At 56.2% G+C, this 26,763-nt stretch overlaps 1 protein-coding gene across 2 annotated transcripts; it reads right to left on the reverse strand.

Moving 5' to 3' along the window:
• Positions 1-229: 229 nt before the first annotated feature.
• BRD7 (bromodomain containing 7) lies at positions 230-21,076 on the reverse strand. Of its 2 annotated transcripts, none has more exons than XM_084905502.1 (17): positions 20,786-21,076; positions 20,023-20,237; positions 17,080-17,209; positions 16,706-16,763; positions 14,588-14,732; positions 11,764-11,874; positions 8,165-8,349; positions 7,253-7,376; positions 6,653-6,728; positions 4,141-4,248; positions 3,701-3,839; positions 3,197-3,308; positions 2,037-2,093; positions 1,170-1,278; positions 892-1,035; positions 642-782; positions 230-405 (listed from the first exon to the last, which is right to left on the reverse strand). In XM_084905502.1, exons 1-17 carry the CDS (start codon positions 20,832-20,834, stop codon positions 344-346), a joined length of 1,965 nt encoding a protein of 654 aa, XP_084761628.1. In that variant the 5' UTR covers positions 20,835-21,076; the 3' UTR covers positions 230-343. The 2 variants fall into 2 exon arrangements, with proteins under 2 accessions (XP_084761628.1, XP_084761627.1); XM_084905501.1 differs by having other exon boundaries at positions 1,170-1,281.
• Positions 21,077-26,763: the final 5,687 nt, after the last annotated feature.

A 26,763-nucleotide genomic window follows, 5' to 3' on the forward strand; every position in this document is an offset into this window, starting at 1 on the left:
TGCGCCTAATTCTACGTTCTCATGAGTACGAGAGGTACTCAGCGTCACGGAAATGATAGAAGGGGTGCACATACGTCAGAAGTTTGGGAAACACTGCACGGCCAGGAAAGGCTGTTTTCTCCGTCACATTATCAGAAAGGTCAGGGGCCACTGAGCTGACATGCACCGAACAGTTCAGAGTCCCAGGGTCAGCTGTTACCCAACAGAGGCCAGTCTCTGGAACATTAAATTAATTGTCCCAAAGTTTAATTAAAAACACAATTTACAAATATTTAATATCTCTGAAAAGCATTTCCAAATTAAGAATCAAAAAATATGTACACAATATATAATCAAGTACCGGTCAGCTTCCACTCCCGCTGGGGCCACACTCAGCAACATCCGCCTTCTTAGCTTCTTCAGAATCTGGAAGAAAAAACCACTGGCGTGTTTCCCCTTTCTGATGCGAAGAGGAACGGGGTGGGAAGTGTGTCCGCGGTGCGGGCACCCCCCCTCCCGGGCACCGGGGAGCCTGCGCCAGGCGATCACTAGCTCCTCCTGCAGGTGTGGAGCCTGCACCTCGCCGAGGGGAGAGAAGAGCGAGGGCCTCACACACGGCACCTCGCCTGGGAGCAGCTGGGGCGCCCCCTGCCGGCACGCACCCGTCAGGTCCACCAGGCCGCTCCCTGCGCCGGGGCGGGGCACGGAGATGCCCATGGCCTTCCGAACCCCGTACGTGCTGACGACGTCGCCGGGCGTTACTTGCTGCGCCAGTTCTTTAAGGTTAGTGGTCACCTGCTCAGCTGGGAAAAATGGAACAAACAGAGCAGTTGGAGGCAGTGAAATGGGGCTTCCGTGAGGAACAAGTACACACACGCAGACCACGTGTCCGAGCCCCTCCCCGGGACCTACCGAGGTGCAGCTCCCGGAACGAGGGGCCCAGGAGGCAAATGGTGTTGGGCGGGGGCCTGGCGCTCAGGCGCTCGTTCTGGGCTTCCTGCAGCTCCCGCAGCAGCCGGGTGGTCTCGTCCAGCTTCCTCTGGAACACCTCGGCCTCTGTGGGGACAGCACAATGCGGAGGCCGCCCTGGGCGCCACCCTGAGCGGTCTGGGGTGTACTGACTGATCTCAAACAACCCCCAGCACCTCACTGCTGCACCAGGAGCGCTCCCACCAACCCGAGACACTCACCTTCAGAGTCGAACACTTCGACCGGAGCGCCCAGGTTTGCCACTGCCTCCAGGGCGGCGAGCCTGTCCCGGCTGCCGGAGCCCCCCCGCCCCGCGGGCTCCTCGGTGGCCTGCTGTGGGGAGAGGGGAAGCGTTCAGAGCTGACAGAAACCAGGAAGCCCGTTATCCCACCTGCTCACGCGGCAGCTGTGGTCTGACGCCCACAGAAATGCCGTTCCCAAGCTGGCACCGAAGTGCCCGCACCACGCTGCGCGGTGAGGTGCGGAGTGTCTGGCACAGTCTGCACCACTGTCTCGAGTGCCAGCCACTCGGAGTCTGAGTGCCAACTGCCCAGGACTGCCACGTGGTGAAGATGAAGAGCCACGCCAGCCCGTCCGGCCCTGCGCCCTCAGGAGCTCTCGTACATAAGGCACTTCCGGGCTCCCCCAGGCCCACAGCGGGGCCAGCATTGCATGGAGAAACACAACCCCAAACGGTGGCGTTTAATTCTGGACTCACAAGCCTCAGTGTCTACAACCTCAATGCTGCCATTTAGGAACACGCGGCCGAGGCGGATGGTTGGACAGACTGTGGTGTTGCACTCCGAGCTCAAACCCCGAGCACCTGATCCGCCCCACCCCCCCGGGCGAAGGGTGCGGGGAGAGCGGTCAGCTCCAGTGTGGCCCTCACAGCCCCGTCTCCACTGCTCTCCCAGTCCGGACACTTCTCTCTCGCGCGACTCTGCTGGGCTCCGCCCGTGGGGAGGACACGTGGACACACCACCCGCGCCGGCATCCGGCCTGCTCGCCCTCCTGTCCGCAGCGAAGGGCTCGATCACGGAGGCCCTCCAGCTCTTCTCCATTGAACGTTTTTATGAGAACAGAATCACCTCTGTGTCCTTGGCTGCGCTGAGGGTCCTGCTCTGGCCTTCCTCTTCAGGGGACGACTGCAGGAGAGAGAGACAGGTCTATTCCCAGCACAGGCAAAGGCAAGCCACTCAGAAACGGAGGGCTGGGCTCGGGGAGTAAAATGAATGAGACAGAATTTCTGGTGTTTGGAATATCTTGTGAGTCAAGAGCACCCCTAGTGACTTAGCAACGAGCGATTCTGTGCCGGACCCAAAAGCCACGCGTGAGCCCAGGGCGTGTGGGGAGCAGCACAGGCGTCTAGTGGAGTTCCCCACAGCCAGTTCGTAGTGGGAACCAGGCGCCAGGCTGTGCCATGGGGCAAGCGCGTCTCAGGCAGAAGCCGCTGTGAACACAGCCGGCCTTGGAGAGACGCAGACAGATGGCGCATCAGGCTCCAGCCAGGACCGAGGGCACTTCCTGAAAGGTGGTGACTTAACCAATCCCCAGTGTTTAAAAATTACGGACAATGCGTCCTTATAGAAAGCTTCTTCCTTATTTTCCAGAATCCAGAGAATAGTAACTGTTGCATCAAAGAGCTGAGAAACTGCAAATAGAAACTCTGCCACATCGGCCAGGGGAGGCCACTTGATTTTAGCTCAGGCTGTTCCCCGCCAGGAAGGGCCCGGAGACCGCTCAGCTCGGCCCCAGGAGCGCTGCTGGCTTTGGTCTCTGAGCGGGTGCTGAGCTGCCCCAGCTCATGACCTCTGTCCGCGGCCCTGGAGACGGTTTCCAGTGCTGAAAGGAGATGGCAACCAGGGCGGCCTCCTGCGCTGCTGGAGGCTCACCACTCGCTCACTGAGGAGGAGGAGGAGGGCTCTCTCTCTCTCTCTCTCTCTCTGTCTCTCATATCAGCCCTCGGTTCCCAGCCAGCGAGCAGGTCTCCTGTCAGGTGCTCGGCACTGGCGCCCGCTCAGCTGCGAGCCCACTGCTCCCCCTGCAGGCGCAGGGCCAGGCGACAGGCCTCTCCTCGGGCTGGGTGTCTGCATTACCGCTTCCGCTCACTGTCCCCCGCCATGGTCCCACCCGGCCGGCCGCCTTCTCAGGGAATGGAGCTCACTGTCACTGGCTAAGCCATGGTTTTATAACCGCATGACTAACTCGGACCAACGACACACCACCTGCTCCTCCGGATGCTTCTTACCGTCTCCGACTCCTGCAGGGTTCTGGAGTGCCCACCTTTGGTCAGGACGTCCAGCAAGCTGTCCGCCATGACGTACGGGTAATCTTGGCACGTGGCCAGGAACTCGTGGATGCTGAAAGAGAGCAGCGGGACAGTCACTGCCGTAGAACCGTCCCTGCTGGCTCGGTCTTCCTGCCACAGCCAGCTGCTTCCACAGTGCCCTTCACTCACACCGGGTGCCACCCTCCCCCCAGTCCACGCTGTCTACATGCTCAGCAGCGATCACCTGCCGTGGTGACAGGAGGAAACGACGGGGAGACTGGCAGAAACCCCAGCTCGGTGATGGAAGCCAGGGCTCGGCGGCGCGCTCCGGGCCCTCCCCTAACTCTCCGGGGTGAACGCTCCCTCAGGACTGCCACACTATGAGCCTCCGTCAACCTCAAGCCCGGACCCCGCCCCCAGACCCTCCCCGCGGAGACCAGCGCTTGGAAAGCCGCGGCGCTCAGGACACGGAGCCGGACTCGCCTGAAGTCGCCGGCGGCGTCGCAGCCGTCCTCCCCGTAGGCGGAGTAGATCAGGTCGGAGTCGTCCTTGCTGATGTTGGCGAACGTGGAGTCGTAGTGCGGCGCGTAGGAGCTGTAGGGCCCGTAGTTGAGGTAGAGCACTGCGGGGGAGGGGCCGTCAGCGCCGGGGACCGGCCCGCGGCCTGCGTCAGTGAGCACCCTCCCTCCGCCCTCACTGCCTCCCCGCTGGTGCACAGACCCTGGCAGACACCCCCCACAGATGCTTGTGAAGTAGCAACTCCAGTGAACTTTGCCCACCAAGGGGAGAGCAAGTAAATAAAACTTCTGAATACAATACACGAGGCTTCAGTCTCTCTGAAGCCAGTAACTAACTAAAGTTGCAGAATACCAGCCAAGGCGTGAACAGAGCCACAACTGGTGACTGTCTGAGCGGGCGCTCACCCGGGGCCACTCGGTTCCTTTTGTCCTCCTTGAAGCCCTGCAGCGTGTTCACGCCGGACTGCAGCCGCCCCGTGGTCATGCCCAGCCGCACCGGGCAGTAGCCGGGCTCTGAAAGGGAAGATGGCACAGTGAGGCGGCGAGCCGAGCGGCACTCTGTGGCACGGGCACAGCTTCATGCCATCTCTGTGACCGAGCGAGATGGGGAGCCCCACAATTTCCGATTGTAACATGAACCTGAGCTCAGAAAGGCAGGCGTGTGGCCAGGACCCAAACCTGGTCCTCAGCACGCCCGGCAGCTGCCTGGAGTTCAATACCGGCGTGTTGCTTTAAAGAAAGACGGAGGAGTTGGGCCCGTTAGGTTATGATGGAAGCAAGCCACCCAGAAGGAACAGCAGCGGGGACCAGCCTGCACAGACGCGGCCTCTGTGAGTCAGCAGCAAAGCCCAGGGCACCGGACTGAACTGAGCAGAGGGCTGAGCAGGCGGTGCTGGGAAGGCCACGCCCAGGGACCGGTGCTCCCTCCTGGACCAGAGCCTTGCCTGGATTTTGTACCAAACGGCCCTGCAGCAGGGGGTCCTGCGCAGCCACCAGTGACAGATAAGACGCTGTGAGCTCCATCCACAGCGCACCTCCTCTCCTCGGGAGGCAGCTGCGCTGGCGCCCTGCTGGGTACCGGCACCCCCACAGGAAGAGGAGAGAGAAGCAAAGGGGATCTTCTATCCACACCCGGGAGTGGGTGCGAGGAGCCGCCAGCTCTGGCCACTTTGCGGCTGTCCACAGGGGCTGGAACCCGGGGCCCGGACGGGGAGCCCAGACCCCCCGCTACAGAGAAAGAAGGGGCAGATCTCACTGTGGCCACATCGTTAATTCATCTCCTCGGGCAGCTTCACCACAGCTGGACTCAAAGAGCAACAGTCTCCAACTGGGAGCAGCTGCTTTGGACCAAGACCATGTACATTCCGACCACAAGCGGCCAGCCGGAAGGAGAGGGTTCTGCTTCCAACACGCAGCACCAGCCTCCCCCGAGGGGCGGGGCCTGGAGGCCTCCAGGCAGAAAGCATGCGATCCTCCGCTCCTCCCAGCTCCGGGTCTCCCCTGTGCTCCCTCCCTCCCCTTCCCGGGACCAGCCTGCACACGCCCGGGCGGGGACGCCCTCTGACCCCGAGGCCGGAGGCAGAGCCGGGACAGCGTGGGGACAAGCACCACCTCCACGGTGAACTGCGGGCGCCTGCCTCCCGCCCCACAGGCAGAGGGAAGAGCCTGGTGTCTCCTGTTCCCCACTCCCCACCGGCCACCCCAGCTGCCCGCAGTGCAAACAAGCAATAGCGACATCTCCTGAAATACAGGAATTCTGTTGTCTTCATTTTAGGATCCCCAATGACCTCTCTCATAATGGCAGTATGAAAATGGGTATTTACAGCCCTAACCGGTTTGGCTCAGTGGATAGAGCGTCAGCCTGCAGACTCAAGGGTCCCTGGTTCGATTCCGGTCAAGGGCATGTACCTTGGTTGCGGGCACATCCCCAGTGGGGGGTGTGCAGGAGGCAGCTGATTGATGTTTCTCTCTCATCGATGTTTCTGACGCTCTATCCCTCTCCTTTCCTCTCTGTAAAAAATCAATAAACTATACTAAGAAAAAAAAAGAACAATTTATCTTAAAAAAAAAAAAAGGAAAGAAAATGGGTATTTACAAAATAAACTAACATTCTCACAATTGCGTATTAGAGTACCTATTTCCCCTCAGATCAATGACAAGATTAATATTTTTATATCAAATTTCCTATATGATTTCCGGTAAAATATCACATGAGAAAATAAGACCGCCGAAACTGGTTTGGCTCAGTGGATAGAGCGTCTGCCTGCGGACTGAGGGGTCCCAGGTTCGATTCCGGTCAAGGGTATGTGCCCTGGTTGCAGGCACATCCCCAGTGGGGTGTGCGCGAGAGGCAGCTGATTGACGTTTCTCTCCAATCGATGTTCTGACTTTCCCTCTACCTTCCTCTCTGTAAAAAAAATCAGTTATATATATATATATATATAAAAGAAAATAAGGCTGAAGTTATAAAACGGGTTCTCGACCTTTACAAACCTCCCGGGCCCAGGCACAGCCGCCGGCAGCCTGCGCTAGCGCCCACGAGGGCAGCAGCAGCGCGGCCCGCACCCCCCCTTCACGGAAATGCGGAGCTATGATGTCGAAATCGGAGGGTTCTGAGAAGCCAGGGAAATCACTGAGCTCCAGGCCTCGCTACAAAGCAGGGCTAGAAGTGACAGCCTCATGTTCTGACTGCTAACGGTGTTCTGATGGCCTCCGCCTTGCTGGGTTGAGAAAACGTGACCTATGTGACATGTTAGGAGGAGGAGAAAGGGGGCAGCCAGCTGTCCACAGGAGACACACGCTGTCTAGCCAGTTCATCAGACAATGACACAGGAGACGGGGCACCACTCGGGCGGGTGCGGAATGGCACAGGTCCCGCTCTGCCCACAGCAGCTCCGGTCTGAGCGTGTGAACCCACCTCCGACAACGGGGTCCACGGGGTGCAGCAGCCCCAGCGTCGTCGTCCCGTCCGGCTTTCTCCTTTCAAATTCACACTGTAACGACCAGAGATGCACACGCATAAGCGGCTGTGTGTGTGTGTGTGTGTGTGTGTGTGTGTGTCACATCCGCATCCCACATGACAGGCAGCCTTCCTGTGGCCCCGTTACTGGTAGCCAGCACAGGACACGCAGACCCCGCCTCACACCCGCCTCCTGTGCACAGGTGCTGGCGGCTAAACTAAGGATGGTTCCAGAAGCAGCAGGCTGGGCAAGGCCACCTGGTCCTGCCTCCTCTGCTTAGACTGGAGGAACTGAAGACCAGGAAGGGGGGGTGACCTCCCTAAGTCATGTATGAATCCACCCGGTGGGAAACCAATGCCCACACAATGCGACTCCCAAAGACCACAGTATGTTTTCGTAAACACGAGAGCAGCGGCTCGTTTCTGAGTTCAGACACGGTGAAACCCGGCAGAAGAGGGTGAGGGTGACCAGGTAACTGAGTGTGTGCTGGGGCCTGAGGCAGAGGGACCGAAGTAAAGGGCCTTAAACGCACGCTCAGACCCCGGGCCAGCGGTCACCTGGCTGTTCACCAGCCGCCGGGTCAGCTTGCCCCCGGACTCGCGCACCAGCCGGTCGATCTGCTCCTGCTCCCTCTCCAAGAGGTGGCTCTTCACCTTCTCGTCCAGCGCGTCCTTGTCCCGCCTGGAAGCACACGGCGGAACGTGAGGAGGAAGGGAAGGTGGAAACATGGAGACGGGGAGACGTGCTGTTCCCAGTGGGCGCCGGGAGGCGGGTGCGTGCAGCCCCAGACCTGGGCCAGCTCCTCCCCGGGGGCCCAGTGTCATCTGCCTTAAACGCGTTTCCCAGCACGCTCGCAAAAAAACCAATCTACCAAAAGTGTATTTTGAAGGGAGAGAAATTTTTTTTTTTAGTTTCACTTTTCATAACATTTAAAGTTATGAATCAGAAACAGAACGAAAACTTGTCATAGTTTACTTTCTTTGCATTGTGACAGCAGAAACCCCAAACTGCTAATGCAAACCCTCTTCCGGGTGGACAGGGAGGGGCCGGGGGCCGGGGGAGTCCCTGCTCCTCGGCTAACGTCTGGTGAACATGTTCACGTCCACGCGACAGCCGCCCCTTCCAGAAGCAGCTTCAGCTAAGCTGTGCTGAGGCTTACCCACCGTCTCCGCTCCTTTACGGAACACAGCACTGAATACACGCAGCCCTCCACAAACAGCACCGACTTCCATAAACGCACGGACAGCAGGCCCCTCAGGAGGACATGCTGCTTTAAAGAAGGCGCCCTCAGCGCTGTGTCTGACTGTGAGGGGACTGCACACGCGCCTGGCAGGGACGAAGGGATCCACCTCCAATGGACTCTCATGCCCAAGCCCGCCGCCCCAGGCAGAGGGGGCTGGCTCCCCCACCCCCGCACCAGCTTGGACAGACCACTGAGCTGTGACCCTGACCCTGCCAAGGCTCCTTACTTCCTGTTCTCCTTGAGGGGACTCTTGAAGGCTTGTGCGTCGGTCTCGCCTGCGTCCTCCCTCTCCGCTGGCCAGCGGCCGCTGTCCTCCCCGCTCTGCGAGGCGTCTGCCCTGTCCTTCTGCTTCCGGCTCTTCTGCAAGTCGGCCATGAAGTCTATGCTCTGCTTCAGGCTCTGGATCCGCTCCTGAGGACGGCCAGAGCACGCTGAGGCATGTCTGTCAGTAACTGTTATCGGAAGGCACTCTGTTCCCCACAGGGCTGGCGTTCATCTTGTCACTAACCCGGGAGAAGCGCGCTCAATGCGGCCGCACCCGGAGTATGAGACTCAGGAACAGACAACAGCCTAGCCTTCCATTCACACGACTTCACTTCCAACCTAAGAGAACCCCTGTAACTTTACCGCCATCGAATATCCCACCGAGGACACATGGAGAAAGACTTCTCTGCAGCACTGAATTTAGAAAGCGGGACTGGGCTTCACGGCCTGTTAAACTCTATACTGAACAGAATGGCTTAGCACTGAAGTTTAAGGATGAGCAGTACTAAGACCTCCAGCCCGCGCACACAGGCCGGCTCTGAGGACTGGCCCTTGGGACGGTCCCTGGGACCCTGGCAAACAGCCCCCTGGGACCGAGGGGCCACGCAGCTGCTTCCCGGAGCGCAGAGCGTCCCGCCCACCACGGAAACCTCGCTTCTGCTGCGTCCACCGTGCCTAACCTCCCCCGGCACTGAGAAGCTGTGTTTGCTGCGGGAGGTAAGGGCCGGAGGTTCTGGAAGATCTGCTCCTCAGGCTGCCTCTGCTGTGAACTCTGAGCCTTGTCACCGGGTGAAATACGGAGGGCGGTCTCCGTGGGGACGCATGGCAACGGCGGGGAAGGCTTCACAGAATAATAGGAGCCAGGAAGGACCAGAGGTCATCAAATAAGAACAATGAAGTCAGGAACATGAGTGACTCATCGAGGGTCACAGAGCCGGTGAGACCGGGCCGGGCCTCCTGATGCCGTGCCTGTACCAGAGGTGCAGCCTGGAAGCCTCAGGGAAGCGGACCCGCTGTATTTACGGAACTTATTTTAAAGTCACCCTGAACTCCTCACCTAATGTACTGTACTGCAGGCACAGATACGCATAGAGGAGAAAATAAAAGCCTCATTAATGTATTATCTAGACCCGTGGTCGGCAAAGTGCAGCTCATGAGCCACAAGCAGCTCTTTGGCCCCTGGAGTGTGGCTCTTCCACAAAATACCACGGCCTGGGCGAGTCTATTTTGAAGAAGTGGCGTTAGAAGCTTAAGTTTAAAAAATTTGGCTCTCCAAAGAAATTTCAATTATTGTCCTGTTGATGTTTGGCTCTGTGGGCTAAGGAGTTTGCCAACCACTGATGGAGAAGAACAGGTCACAGAGCCATGCGGTGACGGAGTCAGGACGGACCCTCATTAGTTGACCTACTGTGCTGCCAGTAGTACTGTTTGTACCGGAGGCAGCCTCTCGAATTTATTTAGGTGATCCAGTTATTCTACATATGCCCATTCTTTATAAAAACGACATCTCCTCACCCTCAGTGTCTGTAACTGAAAAACAAAGAAAGGCTGCTCTACACCCGTTTCACCCGAGCGCTGAGGCCACTGTCTAACAGGCCCCTCCGGAAGGCGCGCTGGCTCTCCCGGGAGCACTGCCTGGGAGGAGTGCGCTCGGGTCTAAACTGAATCACGTAAATCACTGCGGTAAGGATCCCTCCCAGCTGGGGTGGAGAGACGTCAACAGGAAGCCATCACACAGGATGGGTAGGGCTCAACAGGAAGAGGTCTGAGAGAAAGGAAGATAACAGAGAGAAGGGAAAGGGAGAAGAAACTATTTCTGGGCCTCCATCCGCCTCGCCCCGTGAGCGCCAGGAGCTGGAAGCTTCGCCTCTCACGTAACTGCGTGCTCACAGACAGACAGACAGACAGACGGTGACGGCGATGGGTGAACCACACCGATGAGCTCTGTGGCTGTGCCCGCCCGTGCGGCACACTGTCTCCCCGGGGTTCACGTGCCCAGTGAGGGGAGAGGCTGTGCCAGCCTGGGCGGGACACTGTCTCCCCGGGGTTCACGGGCCCAGGGCGGGGAGAGGCTGTGCCAGCCTGGGCGGGACACTGTCTCCCCGGGGTTCACGGGCCCAGTGCGGGGAGAGGCTGTGCCCGCCCGTGCGGCACACTGTCTCCCCGGGGTTCACGTGCCCAGGGCGGGGAGAGGCCCACCGACAGCAGCACTCTCCTCCCAATGGCTGACAGCGAGCATCGTGGGTTTGCAAACCGGGGACACGGCTCGGTTCTGTCCTCCGAGTCCTTCTGCCAAGACCGGGATAAACACTTTACATTCTCTTTCCTCGGCAAATGTTGCCCAAGATGGGCAACTGGCTTCCATCACAGTTTCCTAAGTCTCTAGGCGAGGACGGGAACTGCTGTCTAAATATTAGGAGTGCGAGATTAATTGTCAACCCAAACGTTTCTCTCCCTGTGAAGCGGATCCAAGAGCCTTTCAGAGCCCAGCAGACACAGACATGTGCACACACGGCGGCCTGCTGCGTGGAACCCACAGACGCGCCCTCACAGCTGAGAAACACGTGCGGCCATGCCTCCTCCTGCTGTCCGACCCTCTGTCCGAGCTCAGCTCTGAGCTCGGCTTTCCTCCTCCTGCTGTCCGACCCTCTGTCCGAGCTCAGCTCTGAGCTCGGCTTTCATCCTCCTGCTGTCTTACACCCACACGTTTCTTCTTTGCACAAACCCCTCCTCTCCTGCTCTCCTGGTCAGTCTGCCCCCCCACGCCAGGCCTCCCCTCGCGGGGGCACTCCTGGCGGCGATGACCTTGGAGGGCACAGGCCACACCTGCTCTGGGGATGAGGACCGGCTCATGTCCTGCCCGAGGCCCAGGAGTTAGTGGGCGGAGCTCACACTGGCCCCGTCTCCACTCCTGCTGTGGGGAGGCGCCGACTTCCCATCCCACTCAGAGCTGGGAGCCGAGCCTCCGAGATGGACTTATCCTCCGAGATGGGAGCTCCCGTCTCTCCTACAGCCATCGCCTCAGTTTACCCTCCGGCTGTCCTCAGCCCTCGTCCCAGATGACACCACACCACTTCCTGCCGCGGTGGGCAGCACCTCTCGGAGTATTTCTCCCCCTCGGAGCCTGTCCCTCGCGGGAGGGGCAGCTCCCAGTCAGCGCCCCTTTGTCTTCCTCCTCCCAGGGTCCTGTGCCGCCCCGTCAGCTCCCAGCCCCTGGGAGGAGCACTTCCTCCTGCCGCCTCCCACTCACACCGCCGCCTCCTGGACTGCAGGCCGGGGGTTCTTACACAGCAGTGCAGGCTCCCTGGTGAGTACCATCCAAGAGCCTCCTGTAAGTATCCCTAGTGAGCACCGATATTTATCCGTATCCATCCCAGCGAGAGCCTTCCTGCTCTCATTCTCTTCTCCATTAGTCAGAATTTCTCATTGAATATTTCAACTTAAACATGATCTGCCTAAGCAATAAAACCAATACTGAGTTGGACTGGTATTATTATGACAAAAAACAAAGAAATACCACTTTCATAATAATTAGTATTTGTGACAAAGAATTTTCCTTACCTGGCTAAGGATTTTCATTCCTGAGTGTAATAGCTTCTTTGCAGCTTTATAATAAATGGTCTCTGGTTTGTTGTAAATCATAGCATTAGTACACATAAGCTTGAAGTTATCCTGCAGAGAGAATATTAAGGGGGAAAATGCATTAAAACAAAACGAAGTACCCTTCTTTCTTGATTTGGAATCATACAGGCCTTTGAAAAATTAAAATAAACATCCTGCCCTCTCCTTTTATGTTCACTGAAGAACATTAATAGCAATTTATTAAGTTTTAAAACTCACAAATACTGCTAAATTAATTTAAATATCCTACAATCTTTTCCAAATACTTGAAACATTTCATAACTATATAAATTTTATGCATCAAGATGAAAATTTTAATCTTACTGAACAAAAAAGAAATAGAAGAAAATACTTCTAATATATATTTAATAGAATAATTTTAACTAAGTAGTTAATTAGAAATGGTATTCTTAGTTTAAAAAAATCTTAAATTACTATATATTTATGAGTTATGTTTTATTTCAGATCTTGACTGAGAACAGGGAACAGGGCTGAATTATCACATTATTTCCTACTAAATCCAAATCAACTGAGCAAAGATGTTACAATGCTCACACATTTCGCTTACCTATTTGAATGCTATCACAAGCTAAACATAATTCCTAGAATGTTGCAAAATCATGCCAATGTGAAATAAACCATACAACCTCAAAAGGCTGAAACATGTAAATGGAGGAGCCAAATGACCCCAAATTACACTTCTGGTTTAAATTTCAAAGTACACAGATATGCTGGAGAAGCCATTCCACAGCACGTCTTCATGGGTAATTTTTACATCACATAAATGTGAGCGATTATGTCAAGCCCTTACTAAACTGATCAAAATCGAACAAAAGAGGATCTGCTGCCCCTGACAAACTCCTCCAAGTCAAAACGCTCGAACCCCACTGTCTAATAAAGTGGTGACGGCCGAGAACAGTCACATGGAACGAAGAGAGGTACTGAGCACTTTTACAGTATGAGAAGACTGAGTGAAGGGTCCTAATAAATGGCATTAAATTCAAAGTGGACGAAGCTCCTGTGGGCCTCGGCCCTGGCCCAGGCGCTTACCACAGGCTTTTACTGGACCTGCGCCTCCGAGAATGTGATGACAGCCGCCGCCCATTCGTCCCTCCAGCCTGTGCGCATGTGTGTGCATGCACACGCTGGAGCGGACCTTTCCGTGTAATGTCAGCGGGTTCCCGGTCCCCCCAAGGCTACCCAAAGGACCCCAAGCGAAGCACCCTTGGCACAGATATTCCGGGAAGCTTCCATTCCATTAAGAACGATTAAATATTTACTGGGGGAGAAGGGGCGGGAGGGGAGAGACGCCTGGCCGTTATTCATGCTAAATGAGCCCGGGATCCCCTGAGCGCAGTGCTCCGAGGCGCCAGGGCCTTCAGGGCGGCCATGTGCGGTGGGCTTTCCTGGGCTTCCGTGCAATGGCCCTCCCGCGCACTTTTCATGTAATTAAAAAACCCGAACAGCCTAATGAGGCGGATAAGCTAATAAGTATTACTTTGGGTTGCTGAAAAAACAAACCCGAAGGAATAGAGAAAACTCTAAAGAGTTAAAAATACTTGTGCATTTTAATTACGATTAGCCTAAGGGTTTTTGCTCAAAAACACTCAGGGGCACTCGTCTCTCTCCTGTCATCACAGACAAAGATGAGGAAAACTGTTCACTAGGAGAAAAAACAAAACTGTTAAGATTTTTTCCATTGAGCAACAATCAAGTTGGAAATATGCTGAAACAAACAGTTCCAGCCTAATTTTCACCAGATGAAAAGTTTCCATTTCTCTAAAGACACAAGAATGCAACCCCAGGTTTTCAGAGCGGTGGGATATGATCTACGGACAGTAAGATAGACTGCGATGCGGGTGTTACTCACAGCTCAGCTGACTGTCATGTGGATGAAAAAAAGAGCAAGTAAAGATACAGTTTACTGTCGGATTTCCCTTTTACAGCTGATTAGGTTAGAAGCACACTGCGATGCTTATGCAGAAAAAATACAGGCAAAACAGACATCCAAACCGGTTTGGTCTGTGGTGGTTTGGCACAAAGCGAATTTAAAACACGTGGTTCCTTTTCCGAGGAAGATGAAAAAGAGAAGTATCGCCTGCCTCTCAGTCCACAGATCCCAAGACTGTAAAGACAGGGAAGACTTCAACTGTGACACCAGGCACGGACGTCACGTGGGTGGCTTGTGGGTCCTTTACCTGCAAGTTGTTAATTTCCTTCCTTCTACAGTTGAAGGAAATATGCTCAACAAATAGTGCCAGAGAGTCTCAGAGAGCGAGTGACTTCACTGGAGTAGCATTTCTGAGCCAGCCCACGTACTCTCTCTGTGAGAAGACAGGCACACCCGAGATGTCCATTAAAATATCAATGTTGCCTGCATCGATCTGAAATTGAAAATCAAGTATCTCCTCATGTTAACGGTTGAGAAAATACACTGGAGAATATATGAAACTCAAAAATTTTGTGAAAATCCCCCAAACGATAAAAGATAGCAGATGGCTTATTTCATCTGGTTTTGAACCTCCAAGCTCAAAAATGTTTTCAAAGACAAAAATATACAAAGATTTTTGGATTTTAAAATAAACTTAATTCTTTGCAAAACAAAAGTTCAATTAGAAAGACTCTAAATACCAGACATGAAGGTTTCCACCAATATTTTATATATATACAGGACCCAAGAGCTCGACTCGCAAGCAAATAAGGAGAAGTTACTCTGTGGCATCGCTGTTATTTGTCCAATCACAACACAAACAGCTCTAGTCACCTTCAGTTCCTCTATGGACTGGTAGTCATTGTTCTTGATCTTCTCTTTCATGGTGCTGAAATCCATTGGGTGCTTAATGATCATGGAGTAGCCAGGAGCAATGAAATCAGTCACAGGAAACGAAAAGAAAGCACTCGGGTCTTTTCTGGGAAGATATAAAAAAGGCAATTTTACTTTCTCTACAAACACATCTACTGGTCTAAGAGCAGAAGCCAGAGGAAACCATTCAGATGTAGAAAGAGTTTGTAATATGCTAACATGTTTCCCGCTGAAAACTACAGAGATAATTGTAAAGACTCATAGCTATTTAATAACAAGGTGAAGATGTTTTACGTAATAACTGAACTCTTGTACAGAGAGTCTTTTAAAGTATGCAGGTTAAGTTAATTAGTAGCACAGTCCACACAGGGAAAAATGAAACAAAATAAAGACCCAGCTTAACTGAGCAGTGTCCTGGTCTTTGGAAGATTAGTACTATGTATTTTTATCAACCACAGGGGAAAAGGCCAAAATAGTAACTGAATGCACACCTGTGCAATCTTCCATATGGTTTCTAACTATTGGCTTGGACGCATGGTGCGCCACACAATTATTACATTCCTGTGAACGTGTGAATTTTGACTGCTATCGTGTGAGTGTGAGTGTGTGTGTGTGTGTAGGTAGGTAGAGGTGTGTTAAAAAAATGACATTAAAAAGCCCTCATAATACTCTAAACTTGAGACAGTGTTTTCTATCACGGCTCTCAGTTCTTACTGGAGGAACTTTATAAAAATGTCAGTGGGCCAGGGAAGGCTGACCCCAGACCTTCGGCATCAGAATCGCCTGAGGAAGGAGGGTGGGTCCAGGCACTGGTATTTCTGGGTTGAGTACTGGTGCTGGCTCTGGAGCATTTGGCACTGGCATTTCCAGGACTGACTGGGCTGAGAACCATTGTTTTATATAATTAGCTCACCAGAGTGACTTTTTTTCCTCTGGAAATTTGGCATACTAAAATTTTCTGAGTCTAAATCATCGTAACAATAAAAAATGGCTTAGAAACCAACAAAGGCAGTGACTATCAAAATGTATTCACCACGTACCAGGCCCAGGACTTGATGTATTTCATACCTAATCCTCACAAAGCCACCCAGGAGGTGGCACCCTCCCTCGGAGGTGAGCTCACTGAGACTCGGGGCTCAGATCATTTGTTCTAGGTCACAGTCTGACAGGAGAGTTAAAATCGGAAGCAGGCCTGTGAGGATCTGCCTTTGTTCTTCCAAGCACGATGCCCAAGCAGAGACTGAAACACGAGATGAAGCAGAAGCATGCTGCCCGGGCCTCACACGTGCAGACGGGGCTGCCCACAGCAGTTACTGTCAACAGCGGCACAGCCGCCTGGGAGGGCCTCTTCAGAGGAGAGCATCTAGGCCTCCGAAGGTCAGTCATTATTTAATGGAGAGCCCCCTTGGTCCGGCCCAAGTGGCATTCCTAAACTGATCACCTGCATTCTTAAGATGCCCGCCCTGCCCCTGGGAACCCTCTGCCAGCGACATGTCTTCCAGCTAACAGCTGGAATTCTGAGTAAAGGCAGGTATCAGATATTTTAGTAAAGACTGACTTATTCTTTTCCCTTTTACAAACTTAACACTGGTTTGAGCTAGATACTGAATTTTTTAGAACAAATTCCTGCATTTAAAAGTGTCCAAATCCTATTTATAGTATTCTGCCTCCTGCCCCAGACTTAGTAATTGCTGAACTTTCACAGTATGATAAGCGCTGCACAAACACACAGAAGGTATTTTTATCTATTAACCAAGTGGAAATATCTGTATTGTTTATTCCCAGTTTAAGGCTTGAACATCAGAAGTGACTTCAGATGAAAAGAAATCTGCCATTAAGAATATTACGTAACACTCTCCAAGTTGCCAGTTAAAACAAACCAAATGAGAACATCTAAGAGCCAGCCTCTTGGAGGGCTTCTATTGCCAGGCAAAATATTTATCATCCACTTTAAAATCAAGTACATTTGGATGTGAGCCACAAAATGTGGCTTTAAATAATCAAAACAGCAAAGTGTTTTGGAGACTATCTTTCTCCTTTCAATTTCCATGTTACAAAAGGACTGGAAAACCCATTTACCTCTGCAGTTGTCTCATCAGTTGGTTCAAAGCTTCTTGAAGAGGTGTCTGTTCTACTTCTAAAGCAAAGAAGGAAAAGAGCACTTTAAAAAGGAAGGTTCTACGGAGTCCTCCTTAGCTTCTTTCCTTTCTCTATGACTTATTCACATCCATCATTCAACACCTCACACAGAAATTCCATTCGCCTTATAAATAAGTATGACTTCAAAACCGAAGCTGGTTTAAAGCTCTTTTGCATCAGAGAAATAAGAAAACTTAAAAATTCCATTAAAAAGCATTTAAACTTGAACTTAACTTGAAAGCTGGAAACCCAGTGCCCCCCCCCCCCCCGCTGTGCCAGCCCCCCCATGCAGGACAGCTCCCCGTTATGCTGACCTTCCTGCTTGGCTACAGAGCTCGAGAGCGGCTTCTCAGGAGGCAGGTCCAATCGCACAGGCGCCGGGCACTGGAGGTCCTTTTCTGCCTCATTCTCCCCACGGTCCCGATCGCGCTTCTTCCTATCCTCCTACATGGAACAAAGGGAGGTCATTTAGAAATATTTCAGAATACCTTTAAACTAAATCATCTTAATCTCAGTGGAAAAAAATAAGGAGCCCCTGGAAATTCTTTAAAAAAAATCTTCATGTATTTTACTGCCATCTACTGGAAAAGGAGAAAATCACGTTTACAAAGGGAAGGAAAAGTGATTTGACAGTATAGGCAGGAATTAACCACTTTGAAGATAACACTATTCCTAAAAGCAAGATAACACACCTAGGAATAAACCTAATAAAAATGCCTAATACATTTTGGGAAAAATTATGGAATGTTACTGAAAGCACACTGTGGAAGCCCCGAATACAGGAAATATACCATGTTCATGACCTGAAAGACAGCCAATTCTCTCCAGTTATCTGTAAATAAGATGCAATGCCGATCAAAATTGTAAGATGGAATTTTTCATGGAACTTGACAAGCTTATCTTGTAGGTCAAAATCAAGAACAGTCAGGACAGTTTTGAACAAAGTGACAATGAGAGAGTCATATCAGGCACACACATCTGTATAAAGTAACAGTAATTAAGACAATGTCGGTCTGACATAGGGACAACAGTCCAGGAGGACAGACGGTGGAGCCCAGAAACAGACACACACATACAGCAAGTTTGGGCATAGCACAGAGGTGGCATCGTGTGACTAAAGACAACAGGGGAGTCAGTGCGGGGACAACTAGCTGTCTGCAGGAAAAGGAAAAATGAATACAGTTCTATCTCACCCCGTACACAAAAGCCAATCCCAGGTACAGTAGACCGAAATGTACAAAGCAAATCTTTACAACTTCCGAGAAAAGAATCTTCATGACTCAAGAGTAGAAAAAATGTTTCTTCCCCATAAACAAAGCTAAAGGCTAGCTATCGACAAAGTATTTGCAACACAAACAACTCGAAGTACTAGCGAAGATTTCATAAGGAACATCTCCAAAAGGCAAATAACCGGATGGAAAACGGGAGCATCACAGGTAATCCCCAGAAAACCCCTGAAATGGCAGGAAATTAGCTCAAGCTGCCTAGACCTCCAGAACTATAAATGTAAAAACTAGAAGGCATTTCACGTCTCTGATTAGCAAAATCTAAGATGTCTGTAAAGGCACGTTCTGATGACAATGGAGAGAAATGGGCTCTCCTGCCTCGCGGATGGGAGTACAGGGCACAGCCATCGGCAGAACAAGGAACAGCATGTAGGAAGGCTAAGGCTAAGGCCTTCCCCGGACACCGCAGCCCTCCTCCTCCCGGCACCCCCCCAGGGAAACGTCTTTTCACAACGTACCCTCCACCCTGGCAGCAGGAAGTGTGTGCACGTCTATCAGATTTCCTCCAGTAAACCCCTTACTGTTTTCCACCTCCTGTCGAGAGTCCGGAACAGGGCGGGCTGCAGGTAGGCACTGACCTGACACTATACCAGGGATCTGAGCAGGTACCTCTGGAAGTTGGTATCCTGGGGGGTCCTGGAACCAGTCCCTCCTGGATACCAGGGGACAACTCAAGTTTCTGGGAAGTCAAGTTGCACGCAGATTTTTGACTGCAGGAGGGGCGTGTTGTTCAAGGGCCAGCTGTCCACAAGTGTTTACTGCAGCCCTGGCTGAAACACTTAAAAAAAATCAGAAACAGCCCCACGCCTATTCTGGGGAGATGGATCCTGCGTGTGGCTTATTTCCGAGGACAGAGCAGGTGACGTGAACGGGCTGCAGGGACACGGAGGTGAGCGGCCCAGGGAGGGAAGTTACTACAGTTTTGCTCAGCTTGCTTCAAGGTGGCTGTGACCTATTTTTCATCTATTCGCTACCAATGGTCAAGAAAATGCTTATTTTTACTCATGTCCTATCCCGTGAAGATCCCGATCCAATTTTCTCTTCGACAGACGAAAACGCAGTTTTATTTTTCAAAAATATATTTTATCGCCAAAAACGGTTTGGCTCAGTGGATAGAGTGTCAGCCTGTGGACTGAAAGGTCCCGGGTTTGATTCCGGTCAAGGACATGTACCTTGGTTGCGGGCACATCCCCGGTAGGGGGTGTGCAGGAGGCAGCTGATCGATGATTCTCTCTCATGGATGTTTCTGACACTCTATCCATCTCTCTTCCTCTCTGTAAAATATCAATAAAATATATATTTAAAAAATATATATATATATTTTATTGATTTTTTTTACAGAGCAGAAGGGAGAGGGAGAGATTTAGAAACATCGATGAGAGAGAAACATCCATCAGCTGCCTCCTGCACAACCCCCACTGGGGATGTGCCCGCAACCAAGGTACATGCCCTTGACCGGAATCGAAGCTTGCCCTGGCCGGCTTGGCTCAGTGGATAGAGCGTCAGCCTGAGGACTGAGGGGTCTAGGGTTCAATTCCAGTAAAGGCACATGCCTAGGTTGCAGGCTCGATCCCCAGTGGGGGCATGCAGGAGGCAGCAGATCAATGATTCTCTCTCATCTCTCTCTCTCTCCTCCTCCCTTTCTCTATGAAAATAAAGAAATGTATTTTTTTAAAAAGTAAAGGGTGGAAGCTGCCCGTTCAGTAAGTGGCATCCTGAGTACTTACTTGGTGCACCTGCTGGGTCCCGGATCGAGCCCAGGTGGGCCGGGCTCCCTCCCCGCGGTGCGCGCACCCGGAGGGGAATTGCTCGGAGCTCAGCTCCGGGGCCGGTGTTCCCACTCAGCCTGCTCCCCTCGCACAGGCGCCTTTAAAAGGCGGCCGGGCCGGGCCGCGGGCTCGCAGGCCCGGGGGCGCCGGTGCCAGAGGCGGGCGGTGCGGGCGGCGGAGGCGGCACCGGGCGGGCCCTCACCTTCACGCGCCGGCGCTTGCGGCCCTTCTCCTCGCCCGGCGCCTGCCTCTCGCCCTTCTTGCGCTTCTTGCGCTTGCGGTCGCGGTCGCGGTGCTTGTCGTGCTCGCTCTTGTCCTCGAAGAGGCTGGAGTCGTGGCCGGAGCTGCCGGTGGAGAGCTCGGTCACCTCGCTGCCGCCCACCTTGAGGACCAGCTTCAGCGGCTTCTCCACATAGTCTGGGGGGAGAGGGGCCGGTTCAGGGGGGCCCGCCGGGCCGGTCCCCGGTGCGGGGCCGCGGGGCCGGTTCACGGGAGTCCCAGCGGGCGGGTCCCCGGGGCGGGGGACGGGGGGCACGGCGGGCCGGTTCCCGGTGCAGAGGGGCCGGTTTGTGGGGGTCCCGCCGGGCCGAACCCGATGCAGAGGGGCCGGTCCCCGGTGCGGAGCCGCGGGGCGGGGGGCCGGTCCCCGGTGCGGGGCCGGGGGGCCGGGGGCCCGGCGGGCGGGTCCCCGGGGCGGGAGGCGGGGGCCGGGCGCCGGGCACGCAGGGGGCGCCCCCGGAGCACCTGCTGAGTGACGGGCACCCGCCGAGGGGGCGCCCCGAACGCCGCCCGGCCCCTCGGGACCGTCTCCCGCGGGGGCCGGGGGTCTCGGGTCCCGCCCCGCCCCGGGGTCCGGCCTGCCCGGGGTCCGGCCCGGCCGCCGCGGGCGCTCGAGGGGGGTTGGGGGTGAGGGTGTCGAAAGCTCGAGAAGCCCGGAGCGCCGCCCGGCCCGCGGCCCGCCTCACCCTCGTAGAGGTGTTTGTCCGACTTGTGCTTCTTGTGCTTCTTGCCCATGTCCGCCCGGGCCCCGGAGCCCGCCCCCCGCGCCAGGCCCAGGCCGTGCGCCGCCGCTTCCGGTCCGGGCCGGGCGGGCGGAGGGCGGGAGCGGGGCCCGCGAGGCGCGGCGCCGCGAGGCAGGGGGGCGGCGGGCGGCGGCGCGGGGCCCTCGCGGGGACGCGGCGAACGAGACGAGACGCGGCCGCGGCGGCGCGAGAGCGGCAGCGGCGGGGCGGCGAGCGGCGAGCGGCGAGCGGCGGGCGCGGAGGCGGGAAAGAGGGCCCGCGGCGCGCGCGGGGAGCCGGCGGCGGCGCGTGGCGGCCCCTGGCGGCTGGAGGGGGCGCTGCAGCCTGCGGGCCCCGGGGGGCGGAGTCCGATCTGGGGGCGGGGTCTGGGCGGGGCCACTGCTCTGAATGGTCTCTTTCTTCTGTCACTCTCCCGCCTCTCTCTTTGGCTCCGCCCTCTTCCTCCCCTCCCTGTCTCTCTCCACCTCTCTAGGTTCTAGGTCCCCCTCTTGTCTGTTTCTCTCCTCCCTCCACATCTGTTTCTGTTTCTTTTCCTCGCTGCATGTTTTCCCTCCTTTCTCTCTCACCTCCTTTCTCTTTTCTCTTTCCTCTCTCCCTTTTCTCCCCCTTTCTCTTTCCTCCCTCCCTCCCCTCTTTCTTCCTTTGCCTTTTCTTTTCATCACCCTTCCTCCTTCCCTCCTACCCCACTTTCCCTTTCCTCTGTCCTCATTGTACAGTATTTATGGAGCCCTGTACTGGCTGCCAGATCCAGCAAAACCCACCGGTAACTGAGGGATTCCAACCGTAAAAATCTTGGTTCCTGGGTGGACGCGCAGCCAGCTGTCTTGGCAGCCGCCAGGGGCAAACTCCCCAAGGAGGTGGCCGACATGAGGAGCCGGGTGAGAGATGGCAGGTGACGCGATGTTGATGCAGTGCATGGAGGACCACATGCCACAGCTCAGACCCTATGGCCTCCCCGTGAGAGCTCTGTGCACCTGCCCGTGCCTCCCACAGCCAGCATCCCCTTCTTCTCTCTTACAGCCCCGTGTCCTATTGGGCTCTGTTCCTCTTGTTGCTGCCCCCGCTCAAGAAGATGAGTCTCCTGGGGGATCCCCCACTCTGGAGGGGGTGCCGATGTGGGAGAGGAATTGTAAAGAGAAAGTAAAAGGGGACGAGTGCGTGGATGTTGGTGGGGTGCGTGTGATGTGCCGGGTGGCATGTATGGAACGTGTGCACATGTGCATGCGTGTCCTGCTTCTCGGCAGGACTCGCCTCATGGCTCCAAGGTCAGGAGATACCGTTCAGGCTCGTCTACTGGGAAAGAGAAAACCTGGGATCGGAGGTCTCCTCTCTCTCTCTCTCTCTCTCTCTCTCTCTCTCTTTGTCTTGGGAACCCTGTGTCTTTTTCCTCTCTGCCTGTCTCTTTTTCCTTCTCCTCCTTCCTTTGCTTCTACATGGCTCCATGTGATCATCAATCCACAATCCATAGTCTGCTCAACCGCCAATACCTGAGCTTGCTTTGGCCATGGTCTACGCCTTGTCCAATCAGCACCAGGGGCCTTGGTGCTGGGGGCGGGGCCTAGCAGAGGATGGCCAATGAAACATCCCCAATAGCTCTACCCGCTGCAGGTGGCTGCTCCAAGATTCTCAGCAGGAGAGTGCCTAGGAGCGGAGATACCAATGAAGATAAGAGCCAACAGTGCCCGAGCCTCTTTAAATCAGGAGAGTGATGCACACGCCCCTTTTATAATGAAATTGCATCAAAGTATAGAGCAAGTGCAAAAATCTTTTTTAAAAAATATTTTATTGATATTTTACTGAGAGGCAGAGAGAGAGAGAGAGAGAGAGAGAGAGAGAGAGAGAGAGAGTTATAAACATTGATTAACTGCTTCTTGCTCACCTCCTACTGGGGATGTGCCCTCAACCAAGGTACATGCCCTTGACTGGAATTGAATCTGGGATCTTCAGTCCGAAGGCCAATGCTCTATCCACTGAGCCAAACCGGCCAGGGCCAAAAACGTTAAGCGTATTCATGGGTATCACTTCTTTTTTTACTTCTCACAGCCACCCCGTGGTACGGGATGTTTCTTCCCGTCTCCAACGCGCAGCTCTGACCACAGGCTCAGCGAAGCCCACCCGCTCGGCGAAGGAGGGGCCCCGGGATTTGAACCCGGGCAGCGCCTCTCTCGAATCGGAGCCCATAAGCACGACTGTAGACTGCCCATGCCACCCAGCCAGCTTCAGGGCGAGGGTGACCTGCGATGGGCAGCGGCAGGGAGACAAACACAGTGCCTTCCTCTCCCGGGTGCGGGAGTGTCAGTGAGAACCACTCCAGCCTGGCTCTCCCCTGGCGGCCACCTTCCCTCTGGCCCCATCCCGGCCCCCTGGTGTCCCCTGGCAGCCGCCTTCCCTCCGGCCCCATCCCGACCCCCTGGTGCCCCCGGGCAGCCCAGCCCCATCCCGGCCCCCTGGTGTCCCCTGGCAGCCGCCTTCCCTCCGGCCCCATCCCGACCCCCTGGTGCCCCTGGGCAGCCGGGCCCCATCCCAGCCTCCTGGTGTCCCCTGGCAGCCGCCATCCCTCCGGCCCCATCCCGACCCCCTGGTGTCCCCGGCAGCCGGGCCCCATCCCGGCCCCCTGGTGTCCCCTGGCAGCCGCCATCCCTCCGGCCCCATCCCGGCCCCCTGGTGTCCCCTGGCAGCCACCTTCCCTCCGGCCCCATCCTGGCCCCCTGGTGTCCCCGGCAGCCAGGCCCCATCCCGGCCCCCTGGTGTCCCTGGCAGCCGGGCCACAGCTGCAGACCGCCCTGGGGCCCACCCCGCCGCTCTCTGCCGTGCAGATGGTGCTTCCGCCGGGCCCCTCGCGTTCCATGCCGGTGGCCTCCGGGATCCCGGCCAGCCCAGATGTCCCCGATCGTGAGAAAGCCTCCCCTGGCAAGGCTGGCAGGAGCCGCCAGGGACGGGGCCTCGGGCCAGCGCTGGCTGGGGTCCTTTGGGGAGGGGGCTGGGCTGGAGGCTGGCCAGGCGAGGAGGCTGGGCCATTGGTGTCCAGCCCCGCGGTGACCTGCAGAGCCAGGGATATCACTTCGGCGTCTGCAGACAGAGACACTGCGCAGTCAGCGAGGCTTTCAAAGGGACTCGGGACTGATCTCTGTTTCCGTCCGTGCCGTTCTATCTGACTCTCGAGCTATCTGTGTGGCACAGACTGCCTCGCCCGGCAGAGGAGGGGCCCTCCCCTGACAGGGACAGTCCCAGCGACAGGCTGGGCTGCGTGTGTCCCCATCAGACAGGGAATTCTAAGCCCGGCGGTCCATGTGTCTTTCCCGTCAGAGTAAGAGTCAGCAGTATGGGTGCGGGGGCGGGGGTGGCGGGGAGGATGTGGCTCTGCTCTCTGCTCTCGGGCCAGGAGTTCTGGGGTCAGGCACCTTGCACTTGAACTCTGCAGACCGGCCGTGGCTCCCCTGCCTGGGGCAGATGGAGGCAGCCTCGGCCACAGCAGGTGCGGGAGGTGCACGGGCGAGGAAGAGCAGCCGGGAGCTGAGGGGCTCCTGGGCCTGCTGTGGAACCGGCTTCTGACTCAGGGCTAGCTCCTCCACGGTAGCTCCGTGATGATGGCTGAACGAATGAATGAGTGAGTGAATGAACGAACGATTGAGTGAAAAGTTGGGTCCTGCCCTTGAGAAGCTCACATTCTATCAGGGAAGGATGTAATACCCATAGTACACTGAAGCTAGGAGGGGTAGAGAGCTAGAAACATCGATGAGAGAGAAACATCCATCAGCTGCCTCCTGCACACCCCTTACTGGCGATGTGCCTGCAACCAAGGTACATGCCTTTGACCGGAATCGAACCTGGGACCTTTCAGTTTTCAGGCCCATGCTCTATCCACTGAGCCATACCGGCTAGGGCCCTACTACCAACTCATAGCACGAGGACAGCTGAGTGACTGACAGGAGGCGTGTACCCTCATGTCTGTTGTCGGTGCGGGGGGCGGTGCCCTCCAAATGCCTGCCCTGCACTCCGTGTGCAGGGGGACTGGCTCCTCAGCGCAGTCCTGGCTCTCAGGGCGTCTCCTCCAGCTCCTCCACCCGGGCCTGCAGCGCAGCCAGGACCCGGGCTCCGGGCTCAGGGCCCTGCTACCCGACAGGAAGAGGAAGTGCCCAGGAGGGGAGACTCTGCCCTCGGAAATATTGTTTTTGATTTCAGAGAGGAAGGAGAGGGGGAGAGAGAGAAGCATCCATGATGAGAGAATCACGGATCGGCTGCCTCCTGCACGCCCCCTACTGGGGATGGAGCCCACAACCCAGGCCTGTGCCCTGACCGCGAATGAACTGTGACCTCCTGGTTCCTAGGTCGATGCTCAGCCCCTGAGCGCCACCCGCTGGGCTCTGCCCCTTTTGCAGGAGCGCGGTCTGAGGTCAGAGAGGCCTGGGCCCCGGGCCACGCGGGTGCCGGGCGGCGCTCACGGAGGACCTGCTTTGGTCCCGTCCCTTCGGGATCTCCGCTCGTCCCAGCTCAGCCGGCCAGGGAGAGCCTCTGGGGAGAGCCTCCGGGCCTGCAGACAGCCATCTGCCCGGCCCGACCCCGCCGGGAGCCGTGAGAAGCACATCCTGCCTCGGAAGCTGCCAGGGCGTTACTAATGGGCTGTCGGTTGCAATTAGGGCAGCCGGCTTTCATCTCCCCGCCGCCCCTCTGCGCGCAGCCCTGCAGCCGGCGGCTCTGCGCCCGCCCCGTCCGTCCTTCTGCTGGGCGTCAGGCCCCCCTGCCCCGGACCCCGGGCGGGAGCCGGGGAGCCTCTGCCAGCCGTCCTCTGGGCCTGGCACTGCATCCAACTGTTGCGTGCCCTGGGCCTGCATCCAGCGTCCGTCCGTCCGTCCGTCCGTCCGTCCGAGCGGCCCGCAGCCCAGCCCGCAGCCCCGCCGGGCCCAGCCCCTCGGAGCCCCGGCCCGGCCCGCTCGGCCGCCTGAGATTGCCTAGGTGTGCTGGGGCCTTCCGAGGGCCTCGCACGAAAGATAACGGGCGAATCAACAAATCTGCGCCGCGGCTTTGAAGAGACTGTTTCAATCCCTTTACTTTGTCTCCGCGGCGGTTCGCCAGATGGCGGGCCTCGCCGAGGCCGGGGCCGAGGGGGCGCGCGTGGGACTGGGGCGGCTTCAAAGCGGCTTTTTCATCTCCAGCAACATCACAGCCGGGAACTGCCTGCGCCGCCCCCGCCCCCCCCAAAGAGGCGCGGCCGCGGCGCTAATGAAAGCCAGATAAAGGGGCGGCGGGATCAGACGGAGGGAAGAGAGCGCCGTCCGTCTTTCTCGCAGCCGTTTCAGAGGGGACGCTAAGACAAATTACGGCTCCGGGTGTTTTTCTAAAGGGACCGAGGCCGGGGAGGGCGCACTGACCCCGCGGCGCCCTTCCCCGGGAACAGAAGGCAGAGGAGGCGAGAAAAGGCCGAGATGCAGCCGCGCCTGCCCGTGTGCCCCCAGGCGCGGGGATGAAAGCCTCGCTGGCGTAATGGTGGGCGGGCACACCCCTGGCCGCCAGCGCTATGAGTGCCCGGTGCCCTCCTCCTGCCCCTCGGGAAGGCCGAGGGCGCCCTGGCTTTTTGGGAATGGGCGGGCCGCTGCACCCCGCGTGGCTGACAGGAGGCGCGGGCCGTGGCCATGTGAGGCGAGGGCCCGAGGTGGCTGCCCTGGGTCCCCTCCCTCCCCGCCGCCGCCTCTGAGGTGTGAGGGTCTGTCTCTGGGACCTGGGGAGGGGTTACTGACCTGCCCCCCCTTTCCCCGCACACGCTCTCTCTGTCAGGTCAGCCCTGTTCTGGGGGGGTCAGAGGGGGGGGAGCCTTCAGCTCTGTCTGTGGCTCCCGGTGGTCAGGGCTCGGGTTGCCCGAGGAAGGCACAGGGGGCCGGACACTCATTCTAGGTCAGTTGGTTTCCTGAAAAGAATCCCATATC

Source organism: Pipistrellus hanaki, assembly GCF_964339955.1.
Source record: "Pipistrellus hanaki genome assembly, chromosome: 15".
Taxonomy (NCBI): Eukaryota; Metazoa; Chordata; class Mammalia; order Chiroptera; family Vespertilionidae; genus Pipistrellus; species Pipistrellus hanaki.